The 23,734-nt window shown below is 43.4% G+C and overlaps 1 protein-coding gene across 1 annotated transcript; it reads left to right on the plus strand.

The window, feature by feature from the left end:
* The first annotated feature begins 4,094 nt into the window (after positions 1-4,094).
* CHMP7 (charged multivesicular body protein 7) lies at positions 4,095-16,208 on the plus strand. The gene is made up of 10 exons (XM_020780341.3): positions 4,095-4,496; positions 6,345-6,519; positions 9,124-9,309; positions 9,860-9,993; positions 10,318-10,366; positions 11,551-11,670; positions 12,018-12,116; positions 12,478-12,538; positions 13,068-13,247; positions 14,435-16,208. The coding sequence occupies exons 1-10, from the start codon at positions 4,207-4,209 to the stop codon at positions 14,497-14,499; spliced, it is 1,359 nt and encodes a 452-aa protein (XP_020636000.3). The 5' UTR covers positions 4,095-4,206; the 3' UTR covers positions 14,500-16,208.
* The last annotated feature ends 7,526 nt before the right edge of the window (positions 16,209-23,734 follow it).

Raw genomic sequence — 23,734 nt, forward strand, 5'->3', positions numbered from 1 at the left:
AAACACTTTAAAATCATTTTATTAAGCAGTCCGTACTAGTTTGTCTTTAAGGAAGAAAAGAAAAAACAGCACATAAAAAAGATCTTCACCTGCTGACAAAAGAAAGGCCAGGAGAAGGAAGTGCATTTCCGCATGACTCAGCTGTACTTTCCATACTTTCTAAGTAGCATCATATGATTGTTGTATTAAACACCAAGGTCATTTCTAGTTAGCAGGAGGGAGAACATTCAGAAGGTGCTTAACAAACTTATCTTAACGGAATCTGCATTAAGAGAGGTCTCACAATTCAACTTGCAGAGTGCTCACTTCTCTCCTTTATAGTTTCACATACTGTACTGTAGTAGCCAGCACCATTAGACAACTGGAAGGAGGTCTTAAAGCAATGAATAAGAATGGGCATGAAGATAGAAGACTTTCACACGGCCAGATGACCTGCTACAGCACCAGCCTTCCTCAGCCTGGAGCTTTCCAGATGGGCTGTACTACAAGACCCATTGGCCCCAACCAGCAATTCTATTCTCTTTCTTTCCTATCAGCTCGACATTGCACTTGATAAACCACTTTGGAACACCGTTCAGATTAGACCTCTTTGACATTCTCCACCCCTTTACTTGGCCCCATCTGGATCATGCAAGCTTACCTTTGTGTAAAAAGAATAAAGTCCTTAAAATGGACACTGCATTGTTCAACACAGTTTGTCCTTTTACTTCTGAGGCTAGGTCTTTGTACCCTAGTTATTACAAATTAATATTGAATGTACTGTACCTAATAGGCAGGTTTCTTTGCTAGTTTAGCATCTGAAACCAGCACGGACTATAGATTTGTGTGTGTGTGTGTGTGTGTGTGTGTGTGTGTGTGTGTGTGTGTGAGAGAGAGAGAGAGAGAGAGAGAGAGAGAGAGAGAGAGAGAGAGAGAGAGAGAGAGAGAGAGAATGGAAAATTAAAGATACATTTTGAATGCTGCAATTACAATATATTGTAATAACAAAACAAGGTGGCCAGTATCTGTTTTTCCTCTCTGATAGTTAATGTGTGTGGTGGCTTATCAGTCTGGAAGCAGAAAAAGGCCACTCAAGGGGGTGGGGAGACAGGTTTACATGTACTGGGGGATATGCAGGAGAATATTTAAACTCTATACATTTTGGGGGAAGGCAAAGTTCCCAGTTGTGTATACAGACTTCTAACTACGTTGAGACAAATCTGAATAAAAACATTTTCTACTGATCAAAAGTCTTATGTTTGCGAATGACAACGCCACAAGAGAAATCCCCCCAACTAGCTTCTCCGAGTTCTGTATTGCTGTGCAGTTTTAACTTGCACAAGTTCATGCAAACACCAGGGACTTAATCAAGCAGGGTGGGCCAAGATGTTTGCTGTCTGAAGAGGAACTGTAAAAACTGCTTGCCCCTCATCAAGATGTATAGTGCTACTTTTAGTACATTGGGCTGGGATGACTGACTATCAGTCGATCCAATTGTTCCTTTCTTACCTCTGAATTCAATGAGAGCCCTGCCTCTTTGCTCAGTTTTCTTTCCTTCTCTTTAGTCTGTTGAAGTTTGCTGCTGAAAGCAGTCGTGTTTGTCAGTTTGCTGTTTGATCTGCTCAGTGCTATGTACATCAGACTCGTTTACCTGATTCCAACACACTTACCGAAAAAAATCCAATTTTCAAAGGTGTCCGCCAAAGTTGCATTTGGGCCCCTATATTATTTATTTTTAGCCGATCTTCCCTCTTTTCTTTCCCCTTGCAATCAGTCGGCTCCGGCCCTTAACATTGTTCCCTTATCTATACTCCTGTACGCTGATGATACAGTGCTGATGTCTCATACTAGATCAGGTCTTCATCCACACTTTACTTAAATTTCAGGATTTCTGTGACCTTGATAATCTATCCATTAACCCTAATAAGGGTTAACTGCCAGTTAACAAGAAATGGGAAATATACTGTGGGGAACTTGAAGATATTCGGCTCTGCGAATCCCTGCACTTCTGCTGCAGAGGCAAAGGAATTTAACCAAACATTCAAAACTCTGTAGCAAATAGTACTCAAAGCCAACCAGATGGATTTGCAGAGGGCAGCAGAAAATTCCCCAGTTCTCACCACCCTCAACAATAAACAGCTAATAATATCTTGAATTACTGACCATTTCCTTTCCTTTCATAACATCTCAGTCTTCAATCTGAGGCAGTTGCCTCACTTTCCCTTCCAGTTTATAAATCTCCTGGGGCGAAGAAGGAAACTCTGTTCCAGATCCAGTTTCTAACAGTTTCCATAATTTACAATAGAAGCCGTATGTACTCTGTAGGTCTTTGGCCAGCCATCAACGAAGTCTGAAGAGAAGTTCAAGGCTGAGACTATTGGCATCTCTCCCGATTCTACTTGCCATAACAGCAAGTTCTCCAGGCTGGACTCTTGAGTCAAAGGCCAGGAGTGTTTGTTTAGCCCATTTCCTGAAAGCTCCCTACTTACAATCATCCTGCCACTCTTCTTTCTTCATCTGGAGAGCAAGGGGGGGGAAGCCATCCCAACTGGGCAGTCTTCCAAACGGTTTTTGTCTGTCTTTTAATACCTTGGTGTCTAAAACGGAGAGAGGAAAAAATAATTGTGTGTGTGTACATAGAAGTTTATGCATGCCTACACAGGAACCACGAGGAACTTTTGAGAGACAAATTGATATGGGTGTCGTTCTTTTGTCACCAGCTATAGAGTCTAAGGCTCCTTTGTTTGCAGTGGAATTCAGAGGCCCCAAGGAAAGCCAAGAGAAGTAGAAAGATGTGTCAACAAATAAGTTCTGTTTTCATTTCCACAAGGAACAGAGTTGTTGTTGTTTTGTAATGTCACCGTAACAATGTTATAAGGTCTCCAGTTAATCAATCAATCGAATTTCAGTCCTGGCTTTCTTGCAGTGCTACAAAAGAAACTCGCAAAAGATTTGCAGTGAGTGGATCTAATGCATAAGTTCCATACTTAAACCCACTCCCGGGAAATCCATGTCACCTGCATACTTTGTTTGTATATTAATGCCACAAACATCAGTTCTTGTGTTGTTTAAAAAAACTTTTCGCCATCCACGTGAGTACTTTCATGCATGTGACCGACATATCACAGAATATGTTGAGATGGGATTATGCTCTACAGAATTTCTGCCGTTGCTTGGGGTGACTGCTACTCTTCCGGCGAGGTAAAGCCGGGATCCCCAATTGCACAGGTGATTGCATGGAATGGGACACATCATGATGGACAGTCAGTAGAGACTAAAACTCCCAGAAGCTGTCATCACTAGCTGGGCTGGCCAGGACTTCTGGGAGTTGTAGTCCAAGAACATCTGGGGATCCAACCCTGAGCAGCTTTCCATCACAGAACTGTGATCAATGAGAAATCAAGTACTGTGATCAACTCCCAGTTTCATTGTGCATGCCATGTTTGTCTTCTGGTGCGCCAGTGAAAGATGCCCATAGAAAAATCTCAAGACACATGCAGAATTTTAGCGCCGCCGCGCCAGAGCCGCAACACCGGTTTCTCTGGATCAGGACTTTTTCCTGAGAAAAACAGGCCTTTCTTTGGCAATTTTACACATTCAAAACTTGGGACGCGGGAGTAATATTTAAGGCAGTAGCAAGAAGGAAAGCAATAGATTTGGGCAGGAAACACCTGAAGCCGGTTATTTTAAGCACATCTTGCCACCTGGCTGCTGTCTTTGCATGGGGATTTCAGGCTGGGATCCCCTCTCTGGCTTTACTATCAGGTTGGGATCCCCTCTCTGGCTTTACTAACCTAACCTATGAAGAGCGGTCTACACTGCAGGGGTGTTATAACCTATTGTTATGGCTGAAACACCCGTTTCCCCCCAAATGAAGACAACAGGATGTAACAGCACAGCAGCCTTTGACACTTAAAAATTCTCTATCCGAAGACTCGAGGACTTGCTTTCTTTTGTTTCAGAGGAGAAGAAAAAAACACGCGAAAATCCCATTCCTTTCTATGGGCCCCATCCACGGGGGAGAAAAATAGCCTGCAAAGGAACCAGGAAGTTGCGCCTCCACACCGGAGTATTACACGTCTACCATTTTTCCTCGGCTATGCCTTTGCCTTTGTGCGCCTGCGAAACAGGAAGGGGACGCATGCGCGCTCCCGTGGCCGAGGAAACGCCTGGCCGGGGAGAGGCGAAGGGAATCTAGGCCGCGGTTGAAGCCGGGGACTCGCCTAGATGTCTTCGCCGGAAGAGGCGCGGGTCGGGCCGGTCCCGGAGGAGGACCTTCCCCCGGAGTGGGAGGCGGATGAAGAGCGGATGGCTTTCCTCTTCTCGGCCTTCAAGCAGAGCCGGGAGGTCAACGCCACCGAGTGGGACAGCAAGATGAGCTTCTGGAGCGAGCTGGTCCTGAAGTGGGGCCGCCGCCGGGGAAGGGTCCGCACTTGCCTCCGGCAGCTCCAGCAGGCCTTCGAGCGCCGCGGCAGCCTCCCGCTCGGCCTGGGCACCGTCCTCCGGGAGCTCCTCCGGTGAGGCCGCCTTGAACCTCTTCTCGGGCCTTTCGTGGTGGTGTTGCTGGGGGTCTTTTTTTGGGGGGGTCTCCCTCGAGTCGGGCTTCCGGGGACCAGAGCGCCTCTGAGGGCGTGCAGAGTGCGGGCGAGGAGCTGCCCCGGGTGAGGGGGGGCCAGATTCCGGCGTGGCTTCGGTGCTGACCAGCGGTCGGGGGAGGGAGAAAAGGGGGCGACCTGGTGGGAGGTTTTTCTTAGTTGCTATTATCATCATCATTATCATCATCCTCAAGGATGGGTACCGCTTTTGTGGGACTGTGCTAAAAGGGTTCTTTTGGAGCTGAAAGCTTTGCCAGTTTTCAAAGAAACCTTTGCTCTGTTGCTTTTAAATGTTGAATTTACTGTTTTTAATATAATGCTTGTTTGATTCTCTCTCTTTTTTAAAAAAAGTATTTGCATAGTGCCTGCTTTCAGCTTTTAAATACAGTCTTTTCTTAATGCTCTAAACCTGCCGTGGTGGTTCTTTTTAAGGAGAAAGGCTGGGGGGGGGGGATATTTTAAATAAATAAACAAAAGTAATGTTTTAGTGGTTTTATAGCTGTATGCTCCCTCCCACCCTATTTTTTATTCTCTTTTGTGTGTGTGTGTGTGTGTGTGTGTGTGTGTGTGTGTGTGTGTGTGTGTGCGCTTAGTTCTAAGTTTTTATTTGTTATTTTATGTTTATATCCCAACTTTTATCATTTGTTGCAGCATGATTCAAACAAAGTTCATGTTTACATCCTCCCTTAGTAATGCCTTTTATCTAGACTAAAAAAAAAACAACACCTTGATTTGTCTGTAGTTACTGTTGTGAGTAAAAACAACCCAGTTTCCTCTGGCACCTTAGACTTGAAAGCTTCTGCAAACTGTTTTGTTTTCATTTCACTACATGAATGTGGCTCCCGCTGGAAGTTGCAGTTGTGAATGGCTGATGTGTTTATATCCTATATACTGTACATGCTAGAAATGTTGTAGACTGCCGTTTTTGTTTTGGGTGGCCTTGTAGGCTCATCCTTCAAAATGTTCCCTCTCTACTTCTATGGCTTTCTTCTGCTGAGCCATGAGAGTTCATGCACCTGATGGCAATACTCCACTATGTCCAGTTAAGACGCCCCAGAATTATGATTTTGTTTATTTACTATATTTATTAAAGATCTATGTTTATCGCACAGTAAGTTGTTGTAAGGCAGTTCACAATATGTAGAAACAGATCAGCTGAACAAACAGAATAGAAACATTTTCAGTTGTAGAAACAATGGAGGGACTCAAGTACAAGATCAGTAAAAAGCTTCGGGAATGAAAAAGAAAATTGGGATTGCTTAAAGGCCCCCAAAAGAATTCAATATAGTTTTCCAGGAGGCAGTTCCACACATGTGGGATTATCACTGAAAAATAGGTAATAGTGTATAAAGGGGAGGCCTGCAGGGCTGGTTGTAGAAGTGTCGATCATCTGTAAATATATGGGTGTTCTTTCTGTGATTAAAAAAATCAGAATCTTTGTGATAGTGCCTTCCCAAAAAGAAATATTGGTTGCTTTTCAATATAAAATTCAAAAGATTCTTGTTTGCCATGCTTTGCTGTATTTCAAGGCCTGTAGTAATCTAAAGGTCTTCTTGGACTCTGCCAGCCATATGCGATTATGAAATATATTTAATTCTCCAAGTCTCCATTCATCAACCCTTTGGTGTTATTCTCTGTATATTCTCATACTGTTTCGTCCCCAATTGGAGAAAGTTCCAGCATGGCATACAAGGATCCCTTTTGTGTGAATGTAAGCATTTTCACTGTTTTTTCTGAAATTCATCATGTTTGTATGTCTTTTCTTAACAGACGTGGCAAGTTACAGAGAGAGTCTGACTTCATGGCCAGTGTTGACAGTAGCTGGATCTCCTGGGGTGTCGGAGTCTTCATTCTGAAGCCCCTCAAGTGGACCTTGTCCAGTGTGCTGGGTGACAGCAAAGTGCCAGAGGAGGAGGAAATTCTGATTTATGTGGGGCTGCTTCAGGTATGTGTTTCAGTGCCTGAGGCTCACACATTGTAAGGAAGTGACATGTACTTGATTATTCCGCTTATGCAGTGACAAAAGAAGTATTTTTATTTGTGGGAAGCAAAGAGACCAGTGGTTGATGTATGTTCAGATCATGGCACACATGATCACTTATAAAGCCCTAAATGGTTTGGGACCTCAATATTTGGCAGATTGTCTTCTCCCACCCAGATCTACCCTCATCACCCGCCATAGCCAGCAGGGACGGCTGAGGGGCCTGACGCCGAGAGAGGCTCGGAAGGAAAAAACTAGAAACCGGGCCTTCTCGGCGGTGGCCCCTCGGCTGTGGAACGCCCTCCCAACAGAAATTCGGCTGGCACCCTCGCTGGGTGTTTTTAAAAGACAATTAAAAACTTGCCTATTTAGGCAGGCCTTCCCTCCAGTCAGCTAAGTCTTTTTATTTCTTCCTTCCTTATCTTACCCCATCTTGGTAATTTTTTTTCTTAAATTAATGGTCTTAATTAATATAGTAACTGTATTTTTAATTATTATATATATTTTATATTGATTTTTATGTTGTAAGCCGCCCCGAGTAGACATGGTCTAGAGGGGCGGGGCATAAATTTAATAAATAAATAAATAAATAAATAAATAAATAAATTGTATATCGAATTGTTACTTTTGAAAATGGTTCTTGTTATATTTTCTGAAGCTTAAATTACATGGAAGCCCTAGTCAGCTATATTTGTGACAGAGTAGGGCTTTCCATGTTATTTGTTCAATGAATGAATGATGGGTGTTTTTTCTTTCCTTTTTGAAAACTGTGTTCCCTGTTATTCATTGATGCTGCATTCTGTACTTGTGTCTTTAACTCAAGTGATAATAAAGAGTAGCGATGAAATGGTGACAGTTACAATTTTTTAGCCCACCTTGGTGGACAGCCTCCGATCCGGGAATGTGTTTTATGGGGATGGGAGTGAAATTTTGAGCAGCACATGATCAGTCTATGGGGGTGAAATAATAAGTGACATTGCAGTGTATAGAACCTGTCTATTTAAGGTAAACCCTTGACAATTTGTCCAGTCGTGTCCGGCTCTAGGCGGCGGTGCTCATTTCCGGCGGTATTTTGATTAGTCTTAATGACATTACTTAGAAATTTGACTCAAAGCCTGTGGCTTCAGCAAGGAAGTTTAAGCACTGAACATAACACACAGTTTTCGCTTTATGGGACATATGTGAATATGTCATACAGTGTTACTTCTTCACTTGATGCTTCTATAAATAGGGACGTGTGGGAAGAGAACATGTTTCCCAGCTATAATTACAGACTGGCATGCACCACAGCTTTAACTGTTTATGGTGCTGTTTGAGAATTTACACTAACTGTTGCCAAACTACTCCTTAAATACCTCACTTACCTTGAAAGCTCTATTAGGGTTGTTATAAGTTGGTTCGGCTTTATGGCATGCATACCCACACCCACCCACAGAGAGGTTTGTGGGAAAGGAACAAACGAAAGAAGGGAATCTGCTTAGTGGCATGGCAAATGAACAGGGAACAGTGCTCCGTGGCTACACATGTGCCATTTCGTGAGTGCCAAGTTGCTTGTTCATGACAAGCCACGTTATCCATTGATCCCTGAATTAATGTGTCCCATAGGCACACCTACATTGTGTCCTCTAAAGCATTTCTACCCACTGTTCACAACTTACAGTCTGAAAAAAATCAACTCATGGGAGGAAGGGGTATGAAAGAAAGAGGGGAAGAAAAGAAAGCACTTGTTTTTTTAAAACTTCTTAAGATGTGGTCAGTTGAAAGGAAACACAAAGATCGCCTTTTAGCAGAGTCCGTGGGGGGAAGTCCCACTTCACCCATCTTCCTCTGTTGTGGTCTGATAAATGTGGTACATAAATGAAAACAAGTTTCAAAGAAATTAGTAGTGCAATGAGTAAGGATTATAGTGCTTTCAGTTTGAAAAACATGTGTATTTTATCCCTTCGAGACACAAGTCACAGTCTTCTTTTTTGCGGCTGGGACGTTCTGCATCTCAAAGGTGTGTTTGTTCCAATTGTGTTAACATTTATTTGCTGCAAGTGGGTTTTTGGTGACATGTGGTTTATGGAAACCTAGTGACGACCACTAGGCAATCCAAGGCACACTTACTCTGTCTTAGTGAAGACAAACTGCTAATCAAGATCATATTGTAATTTGTGCCATTACAAGTTTTGTGATGGTCTTAAACTTGCAGATGTCTCCTGTAGTAATATCTTGGCTTATTTGATCTATGTCAGGGTCTATAGAAAGAGTGGGAGACCTTTTTCATTTGAATCCAAATTCAGTTTCCTTCCATATGTGAAAAGTTGGGATTAAAAATAACAGAATGTTGGAGCTTAAAGCTGTTACTGCCTGTGTGTGAACATTGGAAGAGGCATTGCAACATTTTAGAATCGGGATGTTGTCCTGGAGAATAAAATATCGCCATCTGGGAAAGCCCCAACCACCTGTATTTAACCCAAAGGGCCTGAGGTTTATCCATTGTGATACGAAGTAATTATCTGTGCTTGGTGTTAGCTATAGCGGCAGAAAATGATCTTCAACTCTGGTGGCTATTTTTTTTTTCAGGAGAAGGCGGAAGAAGTATATCGTTTCTATCAGAACTCCACACTTTCCTCACATCCTGTTGTGGGTCTGGCAGAGCTGCGTTCCTTGTGCACCAGCATCTGCCCCGATGAACGGACGTTTTGTCTGGTGCTACTCCAGCTGCAGAAGGAGAAGAGGGTCACAGTCCTGGAGCAGAACGGCAATAAGGTACCCAGTGAAAGTCACTGTTTCTGGACATAATCCCATCCCTGGGTGGAATTCAGTTGGGCCAAATCCAGCTACTCTTCCTTGAGACATTTGCCCTGCAGTTATTCAGCAAAAGTACTTCGCTTCTAAAATGAAAATCTGAAGTAGCCATCAGGATCTCAAAGCATGTGGGTCAGAAAAACCCAAGCCATGAAATGAGGCTGTTGCTTTCAGCTCAGATTAGAGAATACTCAGAAGCCGTTTACTATTCCCTTCTTCTGGGGGTGCCGTGGTACTGTGCACCTCACCCAAGATCGTGCAGGTTGGCTGTACTCACAGGAGGCACAGTGGGAAATCGAGCTCTCAACATCTGGCTTCACAGCCTGATACTTAAACCACTGAACTATTCCTTAACAACCAATGAGTTGTCAAAAGTCTACCAGAAGGGGGAAAAAGCTTGCTGCTGTCATGGTTATGTATATGCATTTGTGTGCATCCCGTACCCACCTACACAAGATGCAGCCACCCCATGGCATGGCCATTTCATATCAAACAACAAATTGTTTTTCAGATTATGAAATTTGCCCGAGGACTTCATGCCAAAGTATCCCCAGTGAACGATGTGGACATTGGAGTTTATCAGCTGATGCAAAGCGAGCAGCTACTGACGCAGAAAGTGGAGTCCTTGGCCCAAGAAGCAGAGAGGTAATATGGGGTGTGTGTCATTTATCTCTTTAGATGATATCACAGGTTCAGACCTTGTGAAGCTGCGCTCCTTAGTGCCAAGAGCATTTCTGTTCTTGAACTCCTTTAGGGCAAAGTTACGATGGTGGAGATCCCCCTTGATAATTCATAAAGCCTATTTAAGAAAGCTCTTTCTTGATCAGTGGATTAAAAAAAAAGCCCTGAGAGAAACAAATTGACAACAGTCTCAGTAGTAATACTGAAGTGACTGGTGGGTAGAGAGAGAATGAGATTGTGACCCATCCCAGTTTAAGAAACTGAGCTGCTTGTATTATGTTTATGTAGATGTAAAGAGGAGGCTCGGAGTGCATGTAAAGCCGGGAAAAAGCAGCTGGTAAGTACAGCCTTTCTCCATGATACAACTGGGCTTGAAACTCAACATAATTGCTGTCATCAGCTGAATCCTGTTGGGAGCCAATGCCTCTGAAGTGGTCAGAGGGTGTCCAAAACGTCCCTATTTCTGTGATTTCCAAGGCATTTCTGTTCTAGCGATGTTGAGGCCACCAAGCCTTTCGTTGAGAATGAACCGAGTGTGTATGTAATCTTAACATTGCACAAGGACACATTCCTGTCGCTGTGTCTTCATGCACAAATGTTAACTTATTTTGTGGCATGACATGTACATGCTTTCTGTTAAGGGGCTGCTGCTCTCACATTATAGTTGTGGGTTTTTTTCTTCCCTCAGTCAGAACCCTGTATAGTCTCCTCTCCCAACAAAACTACCGTCTGACCTGTCGGGCGTTCTAGTGACATGAATGGTGATTATGACCATTTTGATAATGCAGGAACAGCCGTTTCTAGCCCACATGGGTAGCATTCCTTAGCGCTGAGACTCTACTGTACAATTCCACCATGTGGCCACATTTCAAATCAAAAGTTAAATTGAACAACAAAGTGCTTCCCCCCTCCCCCTCCCCCCAGCTTGCCATTTCAGGACCTTGTTCTTTAACATTTTGGAAGCTGTATGTTCCTTTTCTCTAGCATTGGAATCAGCATTTTGTCTTGAAGAGAGAAACTACAAGTGCAGTTTTTTTCTGTCTCTCTTCCAGAAGCAAGTTGGTTCTACAAGTGAGCCACTTGCGGTGGGCATTCAGTGATCTCTCAGCTCCAACGTTCTCTCTAAATTTTCTGGAGTGCTGGGTGGGGCAAATGGGTGGCAGCACTGGCTTGGCTGCACGGCCCTGATTCGGTGCTACACATGCACACAGCTTTAAAGGGAACGTTGCTCAGGGCTGTTACTTAGGGTGCTAAGCACCTGTGGCTTTCCAGAGGTTGATAATTGCAGTACTTTTCATCTGTAACTGTTGACCAGGATGGATTTGACATGTGGGAATTGCAGGTCCAACAGCATCTGGTTGGCCAGTTTCAAAATCTAGGTTCAAAGTCTAGCTTGAGGCTAACGGGAAGCAAAATCCATCTCTTTTTCATCCACTCCTGCATTGAAGGTACCTGGTTCCCCCCCCCCAACCTTTTTTTTTTTTTTTTGATATTTGATTAAAATGCTGTCTATCTTCTTAGGCACTTAGATGTTTGAAATCCAAACAAAGAACAGAAAGACGCATTGCAGAACTTCACTCCAAGCTGGATGTGGTGCAAGGCATCCTGGACCGGATATATGCCTCTCAGACAGATCAGATGGTATTATTTCTTTTTGCTGTATTTCATTGACCTCTTCCGCTTGGGGATGTGTTTTGTACCATACTTACTTTTCACTTCAGTGTTGAATGAATGAATACTTCTGGCCTTGCTCTCACTGCTTTTGCCATCAGCAGCTAATCCCACTTTTCCTTTTCCATCTCCAATCGCTCGTCCTCATGTTGAGCGCATGGACGTGTCCACATTTGGCATCTACTGTAGGCCCTGGGGTTCTTTGTTGTTGCCCTTTTGCTAGCTCTGTGGGCCTTTGTAACTGCTGACACTGGACAATTATGGAAGAAGGGCAACAGACTAAGATGTCTTTAAAATTCTGTTTTCTTTCCTCGAAGGTATTCAATGCCTACCAGGCTGGAGTAGGAGCTCTGAAGCTGTCCATGAAAGATGTCACTGTAGAAAAGGCAGAGAACCTGGTGGATCAAATTCAAGAGGTATGGTCAAGAAGATACTGCTGAAAGAGAATGGACCCATTCTGGGCACATGAATCAGTTGTTTTGGGTTGTGGAACCTTTTAGATAAAAGCATTTAGCAAAAACATTCACAATGGTACAGTAGCCTGCTTCCTTGCTTTCTGCGAGGTGGCTTCTAAACCTTTCATCTTAACCTTTTTTAACTGGCTTATCCAGTTTTAACATGGGTGTGTATGTTGTATCTTTACTATTGACCAGTTAAACTGTCTTTCAATCAAACTGATTGAATTTGAAACAGGAAGGTCACGATGCAAAGTTCCTTGAACTTTTTAAAGAGCAGGAGGAATAAAACTGCAATAAACTTCTACTTCCCCCCCCCCAGCTTTGTGATACCCAAGATGAAGTAGCTCAGACCCTAGCAGGAGTGGGAATCAATGGCTCAGGTATGTCCAAAATATTGGAGTTTTGAGCCCTGCTCGTTCGATTTTTCTTCCTTGTAACTTCATATCCAGATGTTTGGAGGGGGGTGTCTTTCTCAAGTGGTGAATGCCTTAGCAACAGGAGCAGGGAACTGTGGCCCTCTGGAAGTTCTAAGATTCCAACTTCATAGCATTCCTAGCTGGCACATGTCAAGAATAATTTACAGCAACAGCATGGCCATAACCAGTAGCTGAGGAGCTGTCATTCAGCAACATTTGAAAGTTCATAGCTGCCCATTTCAGGTCTTTAAAACGTCTGTTTGGCTGCATCGATTCCTTACATTTTTTTAAGTGGAAACAGGATTACACAGTGGCTGCCCTGTTGTCTGTAAAAGAGAAGTGTGAATGGGTCTTGTTCTCAGTTGTAACACACTGAACCTGCTGAAAGACTTCACTAAGTAATGAATCCCTGCCAATAAATCTTAAATCTGAGTAAGGTCACTTAGAATTGAGCTACATATTTGACAATAATTCGTTTTTCCTTAAATTTCAGAAGTTGATACTGAGGAACTGGAGAAGGAATTACACAATCTCCTCTTAGACTCCTCAAAAGATCATCTGGACCTGCCTTCTGTTCCACAGAAGCCACTTTTTCCTGCATCCGTGGTGCTTCCTAGCATTTCAGATGCAGAACTTGAAGCTGAGCTGGAGAAGCATATTCTTTCAGATGGAGGTATCTTTCTCTAGCCATTTTACCCAGTCTCATGTTTACCTCTTAAGGTAATGTAAAGAGCTCCTCTCATCAGGCTCCCCCCAGTGTTGTTCTGCTTCTTAAAATGGACTCTGCCCGAATGTTTCTGGCTTTACAAAGCCTTTCCAGCAGTTTTGTGTTGTGGATGCTCATCTTCTGAGCAAAAACTAACTGCTGTCTCTCCATGAACATGTTTAGCATTTAAGCAGAATGTGGATGCAAATACATAGGAAGTATGCAAAATGTCTGCCCATAGACAATTGTGAGTCATTGAATCCTGTTGCATAGAGTAGGAAGTTGCACTAGAAAAGGCTTATTGAATCAGTGGGAATTTGGTGAGTCAGCTCCTCTGTAAGTTCCACTGATTCAGATAGGCCTACTCTATCTTTGATCTACTGATACATTAGAGTAGACTGATTTGAATTTATGAAACCTATGGAGGGGGGCTCACTAGAGATCCTCATGGCTTCATTGGGGCTTTTCTAGTGCTATTTATTATGCTGAGCAGCAGGATTTTGGATAAGTGACTTGGATCTGCTACTTAGAGAACAATAAAAATGGACTTTCCCTTGAACTTTGGAAAATTCCCTTCCACCAAGGATGAATAATCCAGGTAAAAATCAAGAGACATGCATATTAATGCTTTGCTGTTTACATGGCAGTAAGATTGGCCTGCCGTGCTTCGTAGGAGGGCTGGGCTGTCTGTGGCCCTCAACCTGGTTTGTAAAGCCTTCTGCCAAGTTACCAGTTTGGGTCTTTGCAGGGACAATCTGCCCTGTTCTCAGCAGTTTATTAGGTGTGAGGCAAGAGATAGAGAGCAAAGTTTAGGAGAGAAGATAAAGCCGCATACTGTACTTAATTTGGGCTGCCGTCCTTTCCTCTGCCCACCACCAGCCGGTATCTCTGGTCAGATGTCTCTCTCCCCCAAGACAGGTGGGTCTTTTCAGAAAAAAGGTTGCCCACTCCTGCTGTACAGAAGGACACCATGGAAAATTAGGATCCTGCCCCAAAGCGTTTGCTGTCCAGTCTTCAGTGGAGCAACAGAGGGGATGCGTTCACCGCCAGGAATGCATGTCAGATGGACATGTATTGAAGTCTGCCTCCATCCTGGCTCTGACCTCTGTCCTTTTCCTGCCCCTCCCCTCTCTTTTCTCTCTTGTTACTTGCAGGATTGGCACAAGAGACTGACCCGAACACCTCCCAGCCCAAAAGAGTGCTGGAACTGCCTCTTTAAAGACCTTGTCCTGGGGTGTTTTTTTTTTTCTGCAATGAAGAAGTCTTGACTTTGGTGACCCTAATGGCAAAAGTATGTGGAATGTGGGCTTCTGCCCCCCTCTTACTAGACAGCACTTTTTAAAGAGACAGGATCTACTGCCACGACAATCCACCTTCTGTCAAACAGCCCGCAGCTGTGGTTGCCATTGTTTTTAGTGCCAAACTACCATATCTCTGGTTGACGTGTTCACCCATGTGGCCAGTTACGGTTTTATCCTTTTTGCTGGCCATTTGACTCCCCTGCTGCAATTCTCACTCGCCATCCCAGCGTGAGGGGCCTGCTGATACTTAGCGGAACCGAACCTAGTCATGATGGTGATGAAAAAGAATCAGAAATGCAGTAGGATCCCACTTCCCCTGGCATTGAGCTGTTTTGAGTGGATGCACAACACATTAGGCACACATAAGATATTGACTCCAATAACCAGATGTTGGCAGTGGCCATAGACACACATTGATGGTCCTTCTGTTCTTCCTTATTGGTGTTTTGCACGGCAGCTTAGATGTGTGACAGTTTTATTGTAGGAGACTTTATGTTGCTCTTCCCCTATGGGGGTGGGGTGGGTAGCATCCACCAGCACAAAAGGCAACTCAGTCCCCCTTTCCTCAATACTAGTACAGCCTTAAAGGGACCTGCAAAGAGTTTTTTTTTGTTGCTGCTTGATGATAGTACAATCTTTTGATGTTGGAAAAGTGCTGCAGATAGAGTAAATGACATCACCTTCTGCACTGGTGGAACATTTCATTTAATACTCCCAAGAGGTTAATGGTGAACATTTGGAAACGTATCGATGGGTTTGTAGCCCACGGAGAGGTCCTTTAGTTGCTTTTTAATTTTTTTATTAAAACCCTTTAGAAATGCCCAGGCTTTGAACTAATAACAGTGCCCCTCTGACATTTGACTTGCAAGGGGAGAGGTGTGTTCTCTCTCGGTACAGGAAATATTACGTGGTGGAGATGCTGTAAGATACGATGCTGATTAACGCATTTGGAAGGCTTTTACCTATTTGGGAGGAAAAGTGCATTTGCCCCTTCCTGATGCAGATCACCTTTTTACAAAGCTATGTGTGTCCACACAACAGACTAGGCTTGCATTCTTTCTGGGTGGCAGATGTTTTCTGCGCATCCAGGAGAGCGTACACTTTCCCGGCGTGCCAGTGTATATCGTATGGCCCTCTGCAAAGTACATGGAGGGTGGGAACTGGATCTCACAAGAAGCTGTGGTGACTTGTGACTGTCTGCAAGCTTGTTGCCTGTTCTGAGACGGAGTGTGTCGTCATAAGTGTTAAGGGGCTTAGGGCCATCTGCTGCCTTGGACTGAATGATCCTTGATGCAGGCAATACGGTGGGAAATGTTTGTATATGGGGACGAAATTGTCAGAACTGAGGAGAGGACAAACAGCTGACAAGAGCGAAATGCGTATCTTCCATGTGTTGCGTCCAAAATGACATTTTGCTGGTTTCCCCACAAGATTCTTCTTGGGTGTGTTTCTTTTTTTTTTTTTTTCCTTTTCATATGGCCTTGTGGTTAAAGCATATGACAAAAGGTGTGTTAAATTATTTTAATCGCATTGTAATTCATTTGTTTAGGCAGCCAGTGGGAGAAGAAACAGAAGTAACTACTCCTTTTTTTAAAAAATGACTTAATAAAGGGGAGAAAAGATTTCAGCCTTTTGGTGTTCTTTGCCATTGCCTATCGGGGGGGGGGGGAACTGTTTTGTTTGAAATGTGGTGCTGGAAGACAGCTTTGTGGATACCCTGGACTACCAGGAAGATGAGTAAGTGGGTCCTAGATCAAAACAAGCCTGAACTATCTCTGGAGGCAAAAAATATTGAAACTGTGGCTGTCCTATTTTGGGCGCATCATGAGAAGGCAATATTATCTGGAAAGATGATAATGCTGGAAAAAGTGGAAAGAAGCAGGAAAAGAAGACTGAATATGAGATGCATTAACTCCCTAAAGGCTTGAGTTTGCGAAAGATAAACAGGGCCATGGAAGACAGGACAATTTGAATATGGCTTATTCATGGGATTGTCATAAGTCGGAGGCCACTTGACATCCCATAAGAACAACCACCACAAGAAGGCCTTTACTTGGTATATTGTTTTCCCTTCATCATTTTACATTTCTGAAGCTGCCTTTCTATTGAGATTATGAGCAATATCTGGATGAAGCAGTTTGGATGAAAAATCAGTATATTAATTGAATACCATGTGATGCCTGCAACCCTCTTCTTTCCCATTCCTGTTGACTTGTTTTATCTTGCCTTTAACAGTTGTTATTTGTATTTTGTCTTGATTGGGTACGGCACTGGTCAGTCCCCAAGCTGTTTAATCCCCACTACCAGCACCAGAGGGCCCCAGTCCTCACCCTGTGCATCATTGATAAAAAGAACCCAGTGTTTCATTTAGATTCTCCTCTTGTAGCTTACTTCCAAGATCCCAGCCAGCAGTCACTATGTACTGGGTAGGCACCACCTCCCTATTCAGTACAGCTATTCCAGAACATGTGTTTTCTTCCTTTCTCCTTTGTAATAATTTCATAGTGTCTTTCCTTCCAATGGAATTAGTAAGTGGAAGTAACTTTCCCTTTTTTTGTACAAAGTTAATTTGTGCCTCTCATTCACAAATAAAGCCTAAAATCGGACATTCAAGTAACCTTATAGAAATTTCAGTCCTTGCTGTGCATCATAGGAATGTCTTGGTTTAGGTGCTTTGCTGGTTAGAAAGCTGACAGCGTGGTGTCTAACGTCTGTTCTGTCTACTTGAGTAATGTTTCAATATTCTGTGACATCTGTGCTTCCCAGAATGGATGTACAAATCCTTCATCTTGTAGAGGTCCTCAATTCTTACGACACCCAAGTTGATTCTTTTATCAGGTTGTGAGCCTTTCCCCACTGCCCACATAATTTCATACATATTTTTGTATGGATTTTTCAAAATGGATGCATTTTCATTCCTAATTTTTAAAGCACATGTATTTTCCAACCCATCTTTTGCTTTGTTTGCAAATCGTCACCTGGGCTATAAATAGCTTCAAACTCTAGGCAGGAGCATTGTATGATAAGAGGTCCTCTTCCTCAACAAAGTTGTCAGGAAACATCAGGTGACAGTGAAGCTAGGAAAAAGATGAGTTTTGATGGCTGATACTTATCTTCCTACTAAAAGAGAGTTGTGCGTACAGTGGGGTCTTGACTTAAGAACGGCTCAAGTTAAGAACATTTTGACTTAAGAACCACTCTCATAGGAAAATATTGACTTGACTTACATACTTAGATTTGAGTTAAGAACTGAAAAAAAACCCACGTGGGAGGCAGGGAAAGTGCAAAATTTGAACTTTCAGTTAACTGTTGGCCAGTGAAAAGGGTGCCTGTCTGCTTCCTCACTCCTCCCAGCGATTAGAGAGTGGATTGGGAGTCTTCAGACTGCCTGGTACTGCCTGGACTGTATTCTCCCTGCCTTCCCTGAACCTTTCTTGACCTAAGAAAAAAGAAACAAAATATCCCCCTCTAGTAGTCGACGGCGGAATAGCAGCTTCCCATTAGTTTCTATGGACGGAAAAGAGCAGATACGAATCAAATGGTTTTCAATGCATTCCTATGGGAAATGCAGATTTGACCTGAGAACTTTTTGACTTGAGAACCACCTTCCAATACGGATTAAGTTCTCAAGTCAAGACCCCACTGTATTTTGTTAGGGTGGAACACTCCCAATTGTGTGAAGATAACAGGAAGAAGCAGACCATGTGGGGGGGGGGGGAGTAGCTTCACTTTAAAAGTTCCCCAACAGTCCATCTTCTGCTTGGAAAATATAATACAAGAGATACCAAATATTAATGGGGAAGCGCCAGGACAAATCTTTTAGTTCCGCATAGCATCTTCGGTTCAGGGATTGATCCTAGAGTAGTAAGCTTACAATTAAGCGAAACAGGCAGCAAGTCTTTTTAGCCTTACAACCTAGAAAAGTTTCCTTAAAAGCAGAGATTTAAAGGCAGCTGAACTGTATTGTATACCCTATGGTCCCTCTGCCTATACAGTTAGATCTGAATTGGACTCCGACACAAATTTTGTTATTTTGGCTGTTTACCAAAATAAATTCAAGTTACAGTTAAATAATGAACATGGGCTTAAAGTGCAGTCTCTCAGCTTTATCTTGAGGTTATTCACATCCAGATTAGAAGAAGGGTTTAGGAATTACAGCTCTTCAATATGTAGCCCACTCTTTTTTCCAAGGGACCAAACATAATTGGACAGTTGACTCAAAAGCTGTTTCATGGAGAAGTGTGGGATATTCCTTCATTATTTCATCATTCATTTAGCAGGTAAAAGGTCTGGAGTTGATTCAAAGTGTGGCATTCACATTTGGAAGCTATTGCTGTGAACCCACCCAACATATGTTCAAAGGAGCTCTCAATGCCAGGGCAACAGAAAGAAAGACAAACAAACAGCAGAGACAGAGCAGTAACAGGAGCGGCCAAATCAACAGTTTGGTACATTGCGAGAAAAAAAGACACTGGTGAGCTCTGGACATCCACAGAAGACAACAGTGGTAGATGATCATACCTGGCCAAGTGAAGAACGCTCTCCAGAAGGCAGGCCTATCATTATCCGAGTCTTCCGTAAAGAGAAGACGTCACGAGAGCAAATACAGAGGATTCGGCACAAAGTGCAAACCATTCATAAACCTCAAGAATAGAAAGGCCAGATTCGACTTTGCCAAAGTCTTTAAAAGCCAGCCGAGTTCTGGAACAGATTCTTTGTACAGATGAAACTAAGATCACCTTGTACGAAAATGGTGGGAAGGAGAAAGTATGGAGAAGGCTTGGAACGGCTCATGATCCGAAACATACCACATCTTCTGTAAAACATGGTGGAGACAATGTGAGGGTATGGGCGTGTGTGGCTTCCAGTGGCACTGGGTCATTAGTGTTGATTGATGATGTGACAGAAGCAGCTGGATGAATTCTGAAGTATATAGGGATATGTTGTCTGCTCAGATTCAGCCAAATTCAGAGAAGTTGATTGGAGGGTGCTTCACTTTACAGATGGAAAGTGACCCAAAACAATACTGCAAAAGCCACCCAAGGGAAATTTTAAGGCAAAGAAGTGGAAAGACCCAGGAACAAACAACAACTGAAGACAGCTGCAGTGAAGGCCTGACAAAGCATCACAAAGAAGGAAAACCCAGTGTTTGGTGACGTCCACACATTCCAGACTTTAAGCACTCATTGCTTGCAAAGGATTCTCAACATTTTTTTAATGGTGGTTTTAATTTGTCCAATTACATTTGAGCCTCTGAAATAAGGGGACTGGGTTTGAAAATGGTTGGAATTCCTAAATGTTTCATATGATATTTTTGTTCAACCCCTCTAATTAAATATGAAACTCTGCACTTTCATTTAAGATATATTGTGGTGGTGTACAGAGCCAGAATTATGAAAATTGTATCCCTGTCCAATTATTTCCAGATCTAACTGCATATGCTAACTCAGAAGGATTTATTCTGTGTGTGTTAGAAATTGTTCTAAGCATCTCATTAGTCCAATAAAGGTTTGATGCAAGATTATTTTCTTTAGGTCTAAATCCTGGATATAATATTTTCAGATCAGTGCCCTCGCCTTCCTTCTGACCGTCTGTGCCAGAGACAAGAAGCAAAGTTCTTATTGTACATGCCCCTACAGTATTTGCTGCCCTGGAGGGCTGGGGTCATTCAACGGCTAATGCTGAACTTCTTGTGCCTTTTCTGAAGTGGTCTGTAATTTTCATGCTCTGGCATTAAGTGGAAATGCAATCAAGACAAATCATGAAAAGGGGAAATAGAAAGTCTCAATTGCTAAAAGAGAGCAATTTATAGCAAATGCGATTGCACAAAAAGTGAGAAAGAGGGATTAAAGAATAATCACCCGTTTAAGTAATGTCTGGGTGGCGGCAAAATACTGGATGAAACAGAATGCAAGCTCGTATCACACTTGACTTAGCTTCACAGCTATGCAGGAATTGGAACGGTGTGTTCATTATTGCATACTTTCTGCTTTTTTCTCTCCATTTCCAAATCCTTCACCAAAAGAATTCTACTTTCAAGGTCCAGATACATGAAAGCAGATTTTCCAAGCGCCCATGTGAATTTGGTGTTTTAAAACTGTTGTAAGTAAGAAAATGTATGATGGTGGAATGTGGACTATAAATGAGGTGCACTGATGGGCCTCTAGCAGACATGGCCTTTCAAACCTTTACAATCTTGAGGCCTAGCAGCTTGAGGGACTCCCTTGCTAAGAATTTGAACCCAGCTCTTCTGGCCCTGTACTTCATCCATTGCACCACAGTAGCTTCCTCTGTTCTATCTTAGTAATGCGCTCTACATGGGGTTGCCTTTGAGGCTGTTGCGGAAACTCCAGGTGGTGCAGAATGCAGCGGCCAGACTTCTCAGTGGAGTGAAAAAATACCACCACATCTCACCCACCCTGGCCGCATTGCATTGGCTGCCCATCCGGTTCCGCATCGACTTCAAAGTGTTGATGCTCGCATACAAAGCCCTAAATGGTTTAGGGCCTCGATACTTGGCGGAACGCCTTCTCCCACCAAGATCTACTCGTGCCACTCATGCGAGCCAGGAGGTGAGGCTGAGGAGCCTAACGCCGAGGGAGGCCCGGAAGGAAAAGACAAGAAATCGGGCCTTCTTGGCGGTGGCTCCTCGCCTCTGGAACAATCTACCCCCTGAGATTCGCGCGGCTCCCTCGCTGGGTATCTTTAAAAATCAACTAAAAACATGGATGTTTCGGCAGGCCTTCCCCTCAGCTAATTCCTGATCTCCCCTTTTCCTCCTCCCCCCCATTGCTTGTCCCCATCTTGTTGAAATGTCTTCTATTATGTAAAAATTGTTTTATATATACTCCTATTGTGTATTTTTATGTTGTAAGCCGCCTGGAGTGGTTTTAACCTACTAGATAGGCGGGATATAAATAAAATAAATAATAATAAATAATCTTAGTCCAGAAACTGATTCCACAGATCCAAATTCCGCACTAAATTCAGCTGGACCCTTCTGGCCTAGAGAAGGTTTTTTTCCAAATGTAGTGGCAGGACTTCAGGTTGCTTATAATTTAGGAAGGGGAGCAGAGAGATTGTCTGATGCTGATAAACATGTTTTTTTTCAGAATGGTCAGTACCATAATTGAATTTGATTGAAATATAAAGCTGGATAGCAGCTGCCTCCCATGTGTTCGAGAACAACCTGTTTTGAAACACTTGTTTCTTAGACGAGAAAGCAAAGCAGAGGCTGGAGACAAAACAAGGGTCCCTGCTATCATGACAAGGGTCACGTTATTGCCTCTGATGTGGAGGCAGTAATCATAATCTGTACATATTAAAGAAAGACATCAGTAGAAAAAAGATGTAAGCTGCTTGTTTTGTTTTTAAGACTAGGCAAAACTGTAAAGCTTTCATAGCTTGTTGCTTCTTAGGAGAGAGGTGCATGCTCCTCACACTGTAAGACGGGAACCGTACAAACTGCTTTATACAGTTCTCCGAATTTATCTTGTCTTCCATCATAGGGAGCGTGAAACCATGGAAGTGAAAGGGCATGCAAGGGTCATCTGGTCAAATACAGCATGGGCAATGCCTGTCTTGGCAGCAGGATGGATGAAAAGGATCCAAGGGTCTTAATAGACCACGAGTTAATCAATGAGTCATCAGGGGGACCTAATTTCTCACTCAGACCCTTGGGTGTGGATGTATGACTCCCAGTTTTCATTTCTCCAACATTCAGTATTTTTAAAAAAGGAAACATCTCTAGTTGTTTCCATCCTGAACATGGACGAATGTTTGCAAATTTGGGGGATTGCTGACCAAAATAAACTGGAAAGAAATCCTGTCTGTGCACGTTGGAACCGAAGCCCCTCATCCTTACACTGAGATATTCAGTTGCTCCGTTGGATTCAATTAGAGGGAGGCATGTGGCACTTGTAATGAAAGCGAGGTCTGGCTGCCAGGGCGGATGCAGAGACTGGATCCCTGGGGAAGAGCATTCATTGGAGGAGCCCTTTGGAATATCAATAGAAAGGCTGCTTTTTTTCCCTTTGAAAGAGGGCACACGTTACAAGCACAGATTAAGGGCACGGCGGGGTTGTCACAGCAAAGGCCAGGGCCATTAAGCAAGGATAGTGCTGAAGTGTATTATGTGCGGCTGGTTTCCAGGGCAGAGGTTTGGCTTTGAGCGGCTTTGCTGCTTGTGTCTTGGGGAAGTTGCCAACCCAACCTCTGCAAAGTGGTTTCCTCAAACGGTCAGAGATGCATCCTGTCGAGCAGCCACAATAAGGCCTAGCTGTTGCCCTCCAAGAGGTTAATGACTGCATGATGTTTATGCCCTTTATTTGCAAAGTACTGTATAAGCAGCATTAGTAGAAAAAGCCCATGATTTTGTGAAGGGTTGCAAGAACAAGCATGCAAGCTGTGAAACGCAAGTCATTCCTGGAATTGAATTACTCAATTCTTGGAATTTTAACGCTATGACATAGGCTGGCCACACACTTTATGAAAAGACTGGGCAACTTTAGAATCTGGCTTTATGGGTTTATTTAGCCACCTAATAATTTACTCTCGGTTGGCAGCATTTCAAGGATCAGCCTTTCCTGCCACTGAGTACCTGATGGTTCTTAAGCAGGCCAGAGAGTCAGCTTTGGGCTGTCTCCTTGCAAAACGGGCCCTCCGCTAGTCAGCTGTGCATTTTGCCCCATACGTATATCAAGTTTGTGCAGAATTAGGGGATCCATAGAGTTCCTAGTGAGGATAGCTTTAAAAAAACCCTAGAGACTTAGTAAAGGTAAAGGTAAAGGTTCCCCTTGACAATTTTTGTCCAGTCGTGTTCGACTCTAGGGGGCGCTGCTTATCCCCGTTTCCAAGCCATAGAGCCAGCGTTTTTGTCCGAAGACAATCTTCCGTGGTCACATGGCCAGTGCGACTTAGACACGGAACGCTGTTACCTTCCCACCAAGGTGGTCCCTATTGATCTACTTGCATTTGCATGCATTCGAACCGCTAGGAGGAGCTGGGACAAGCGACGGGCGCTCACTCTGTCGCGTGGATTCGATCTTACGACTGCTGGTCTTCTAACCCCTGCAGCACAGGCTTCTGCAGTTTAGCCCACAGTGCCACCACGTCCCTTAGTAGCTAAGAGTTAAACGGTTCTGTATGAAACAT

This window comes from Pogona vitticeps, chromosome 8 (genome assembly GCF_051106095.1).
Source record: "Pogona vitticeps strain Pit_001003342236 chromosome 8, PviZW2.1, whole genome shotgun sequence".
Lineage (NCBI taxonomy): Eukaryota > Metazoa > Chordata > Lepidosauria > Squamata > Agamidae > Pogona > Pogona vitticeps.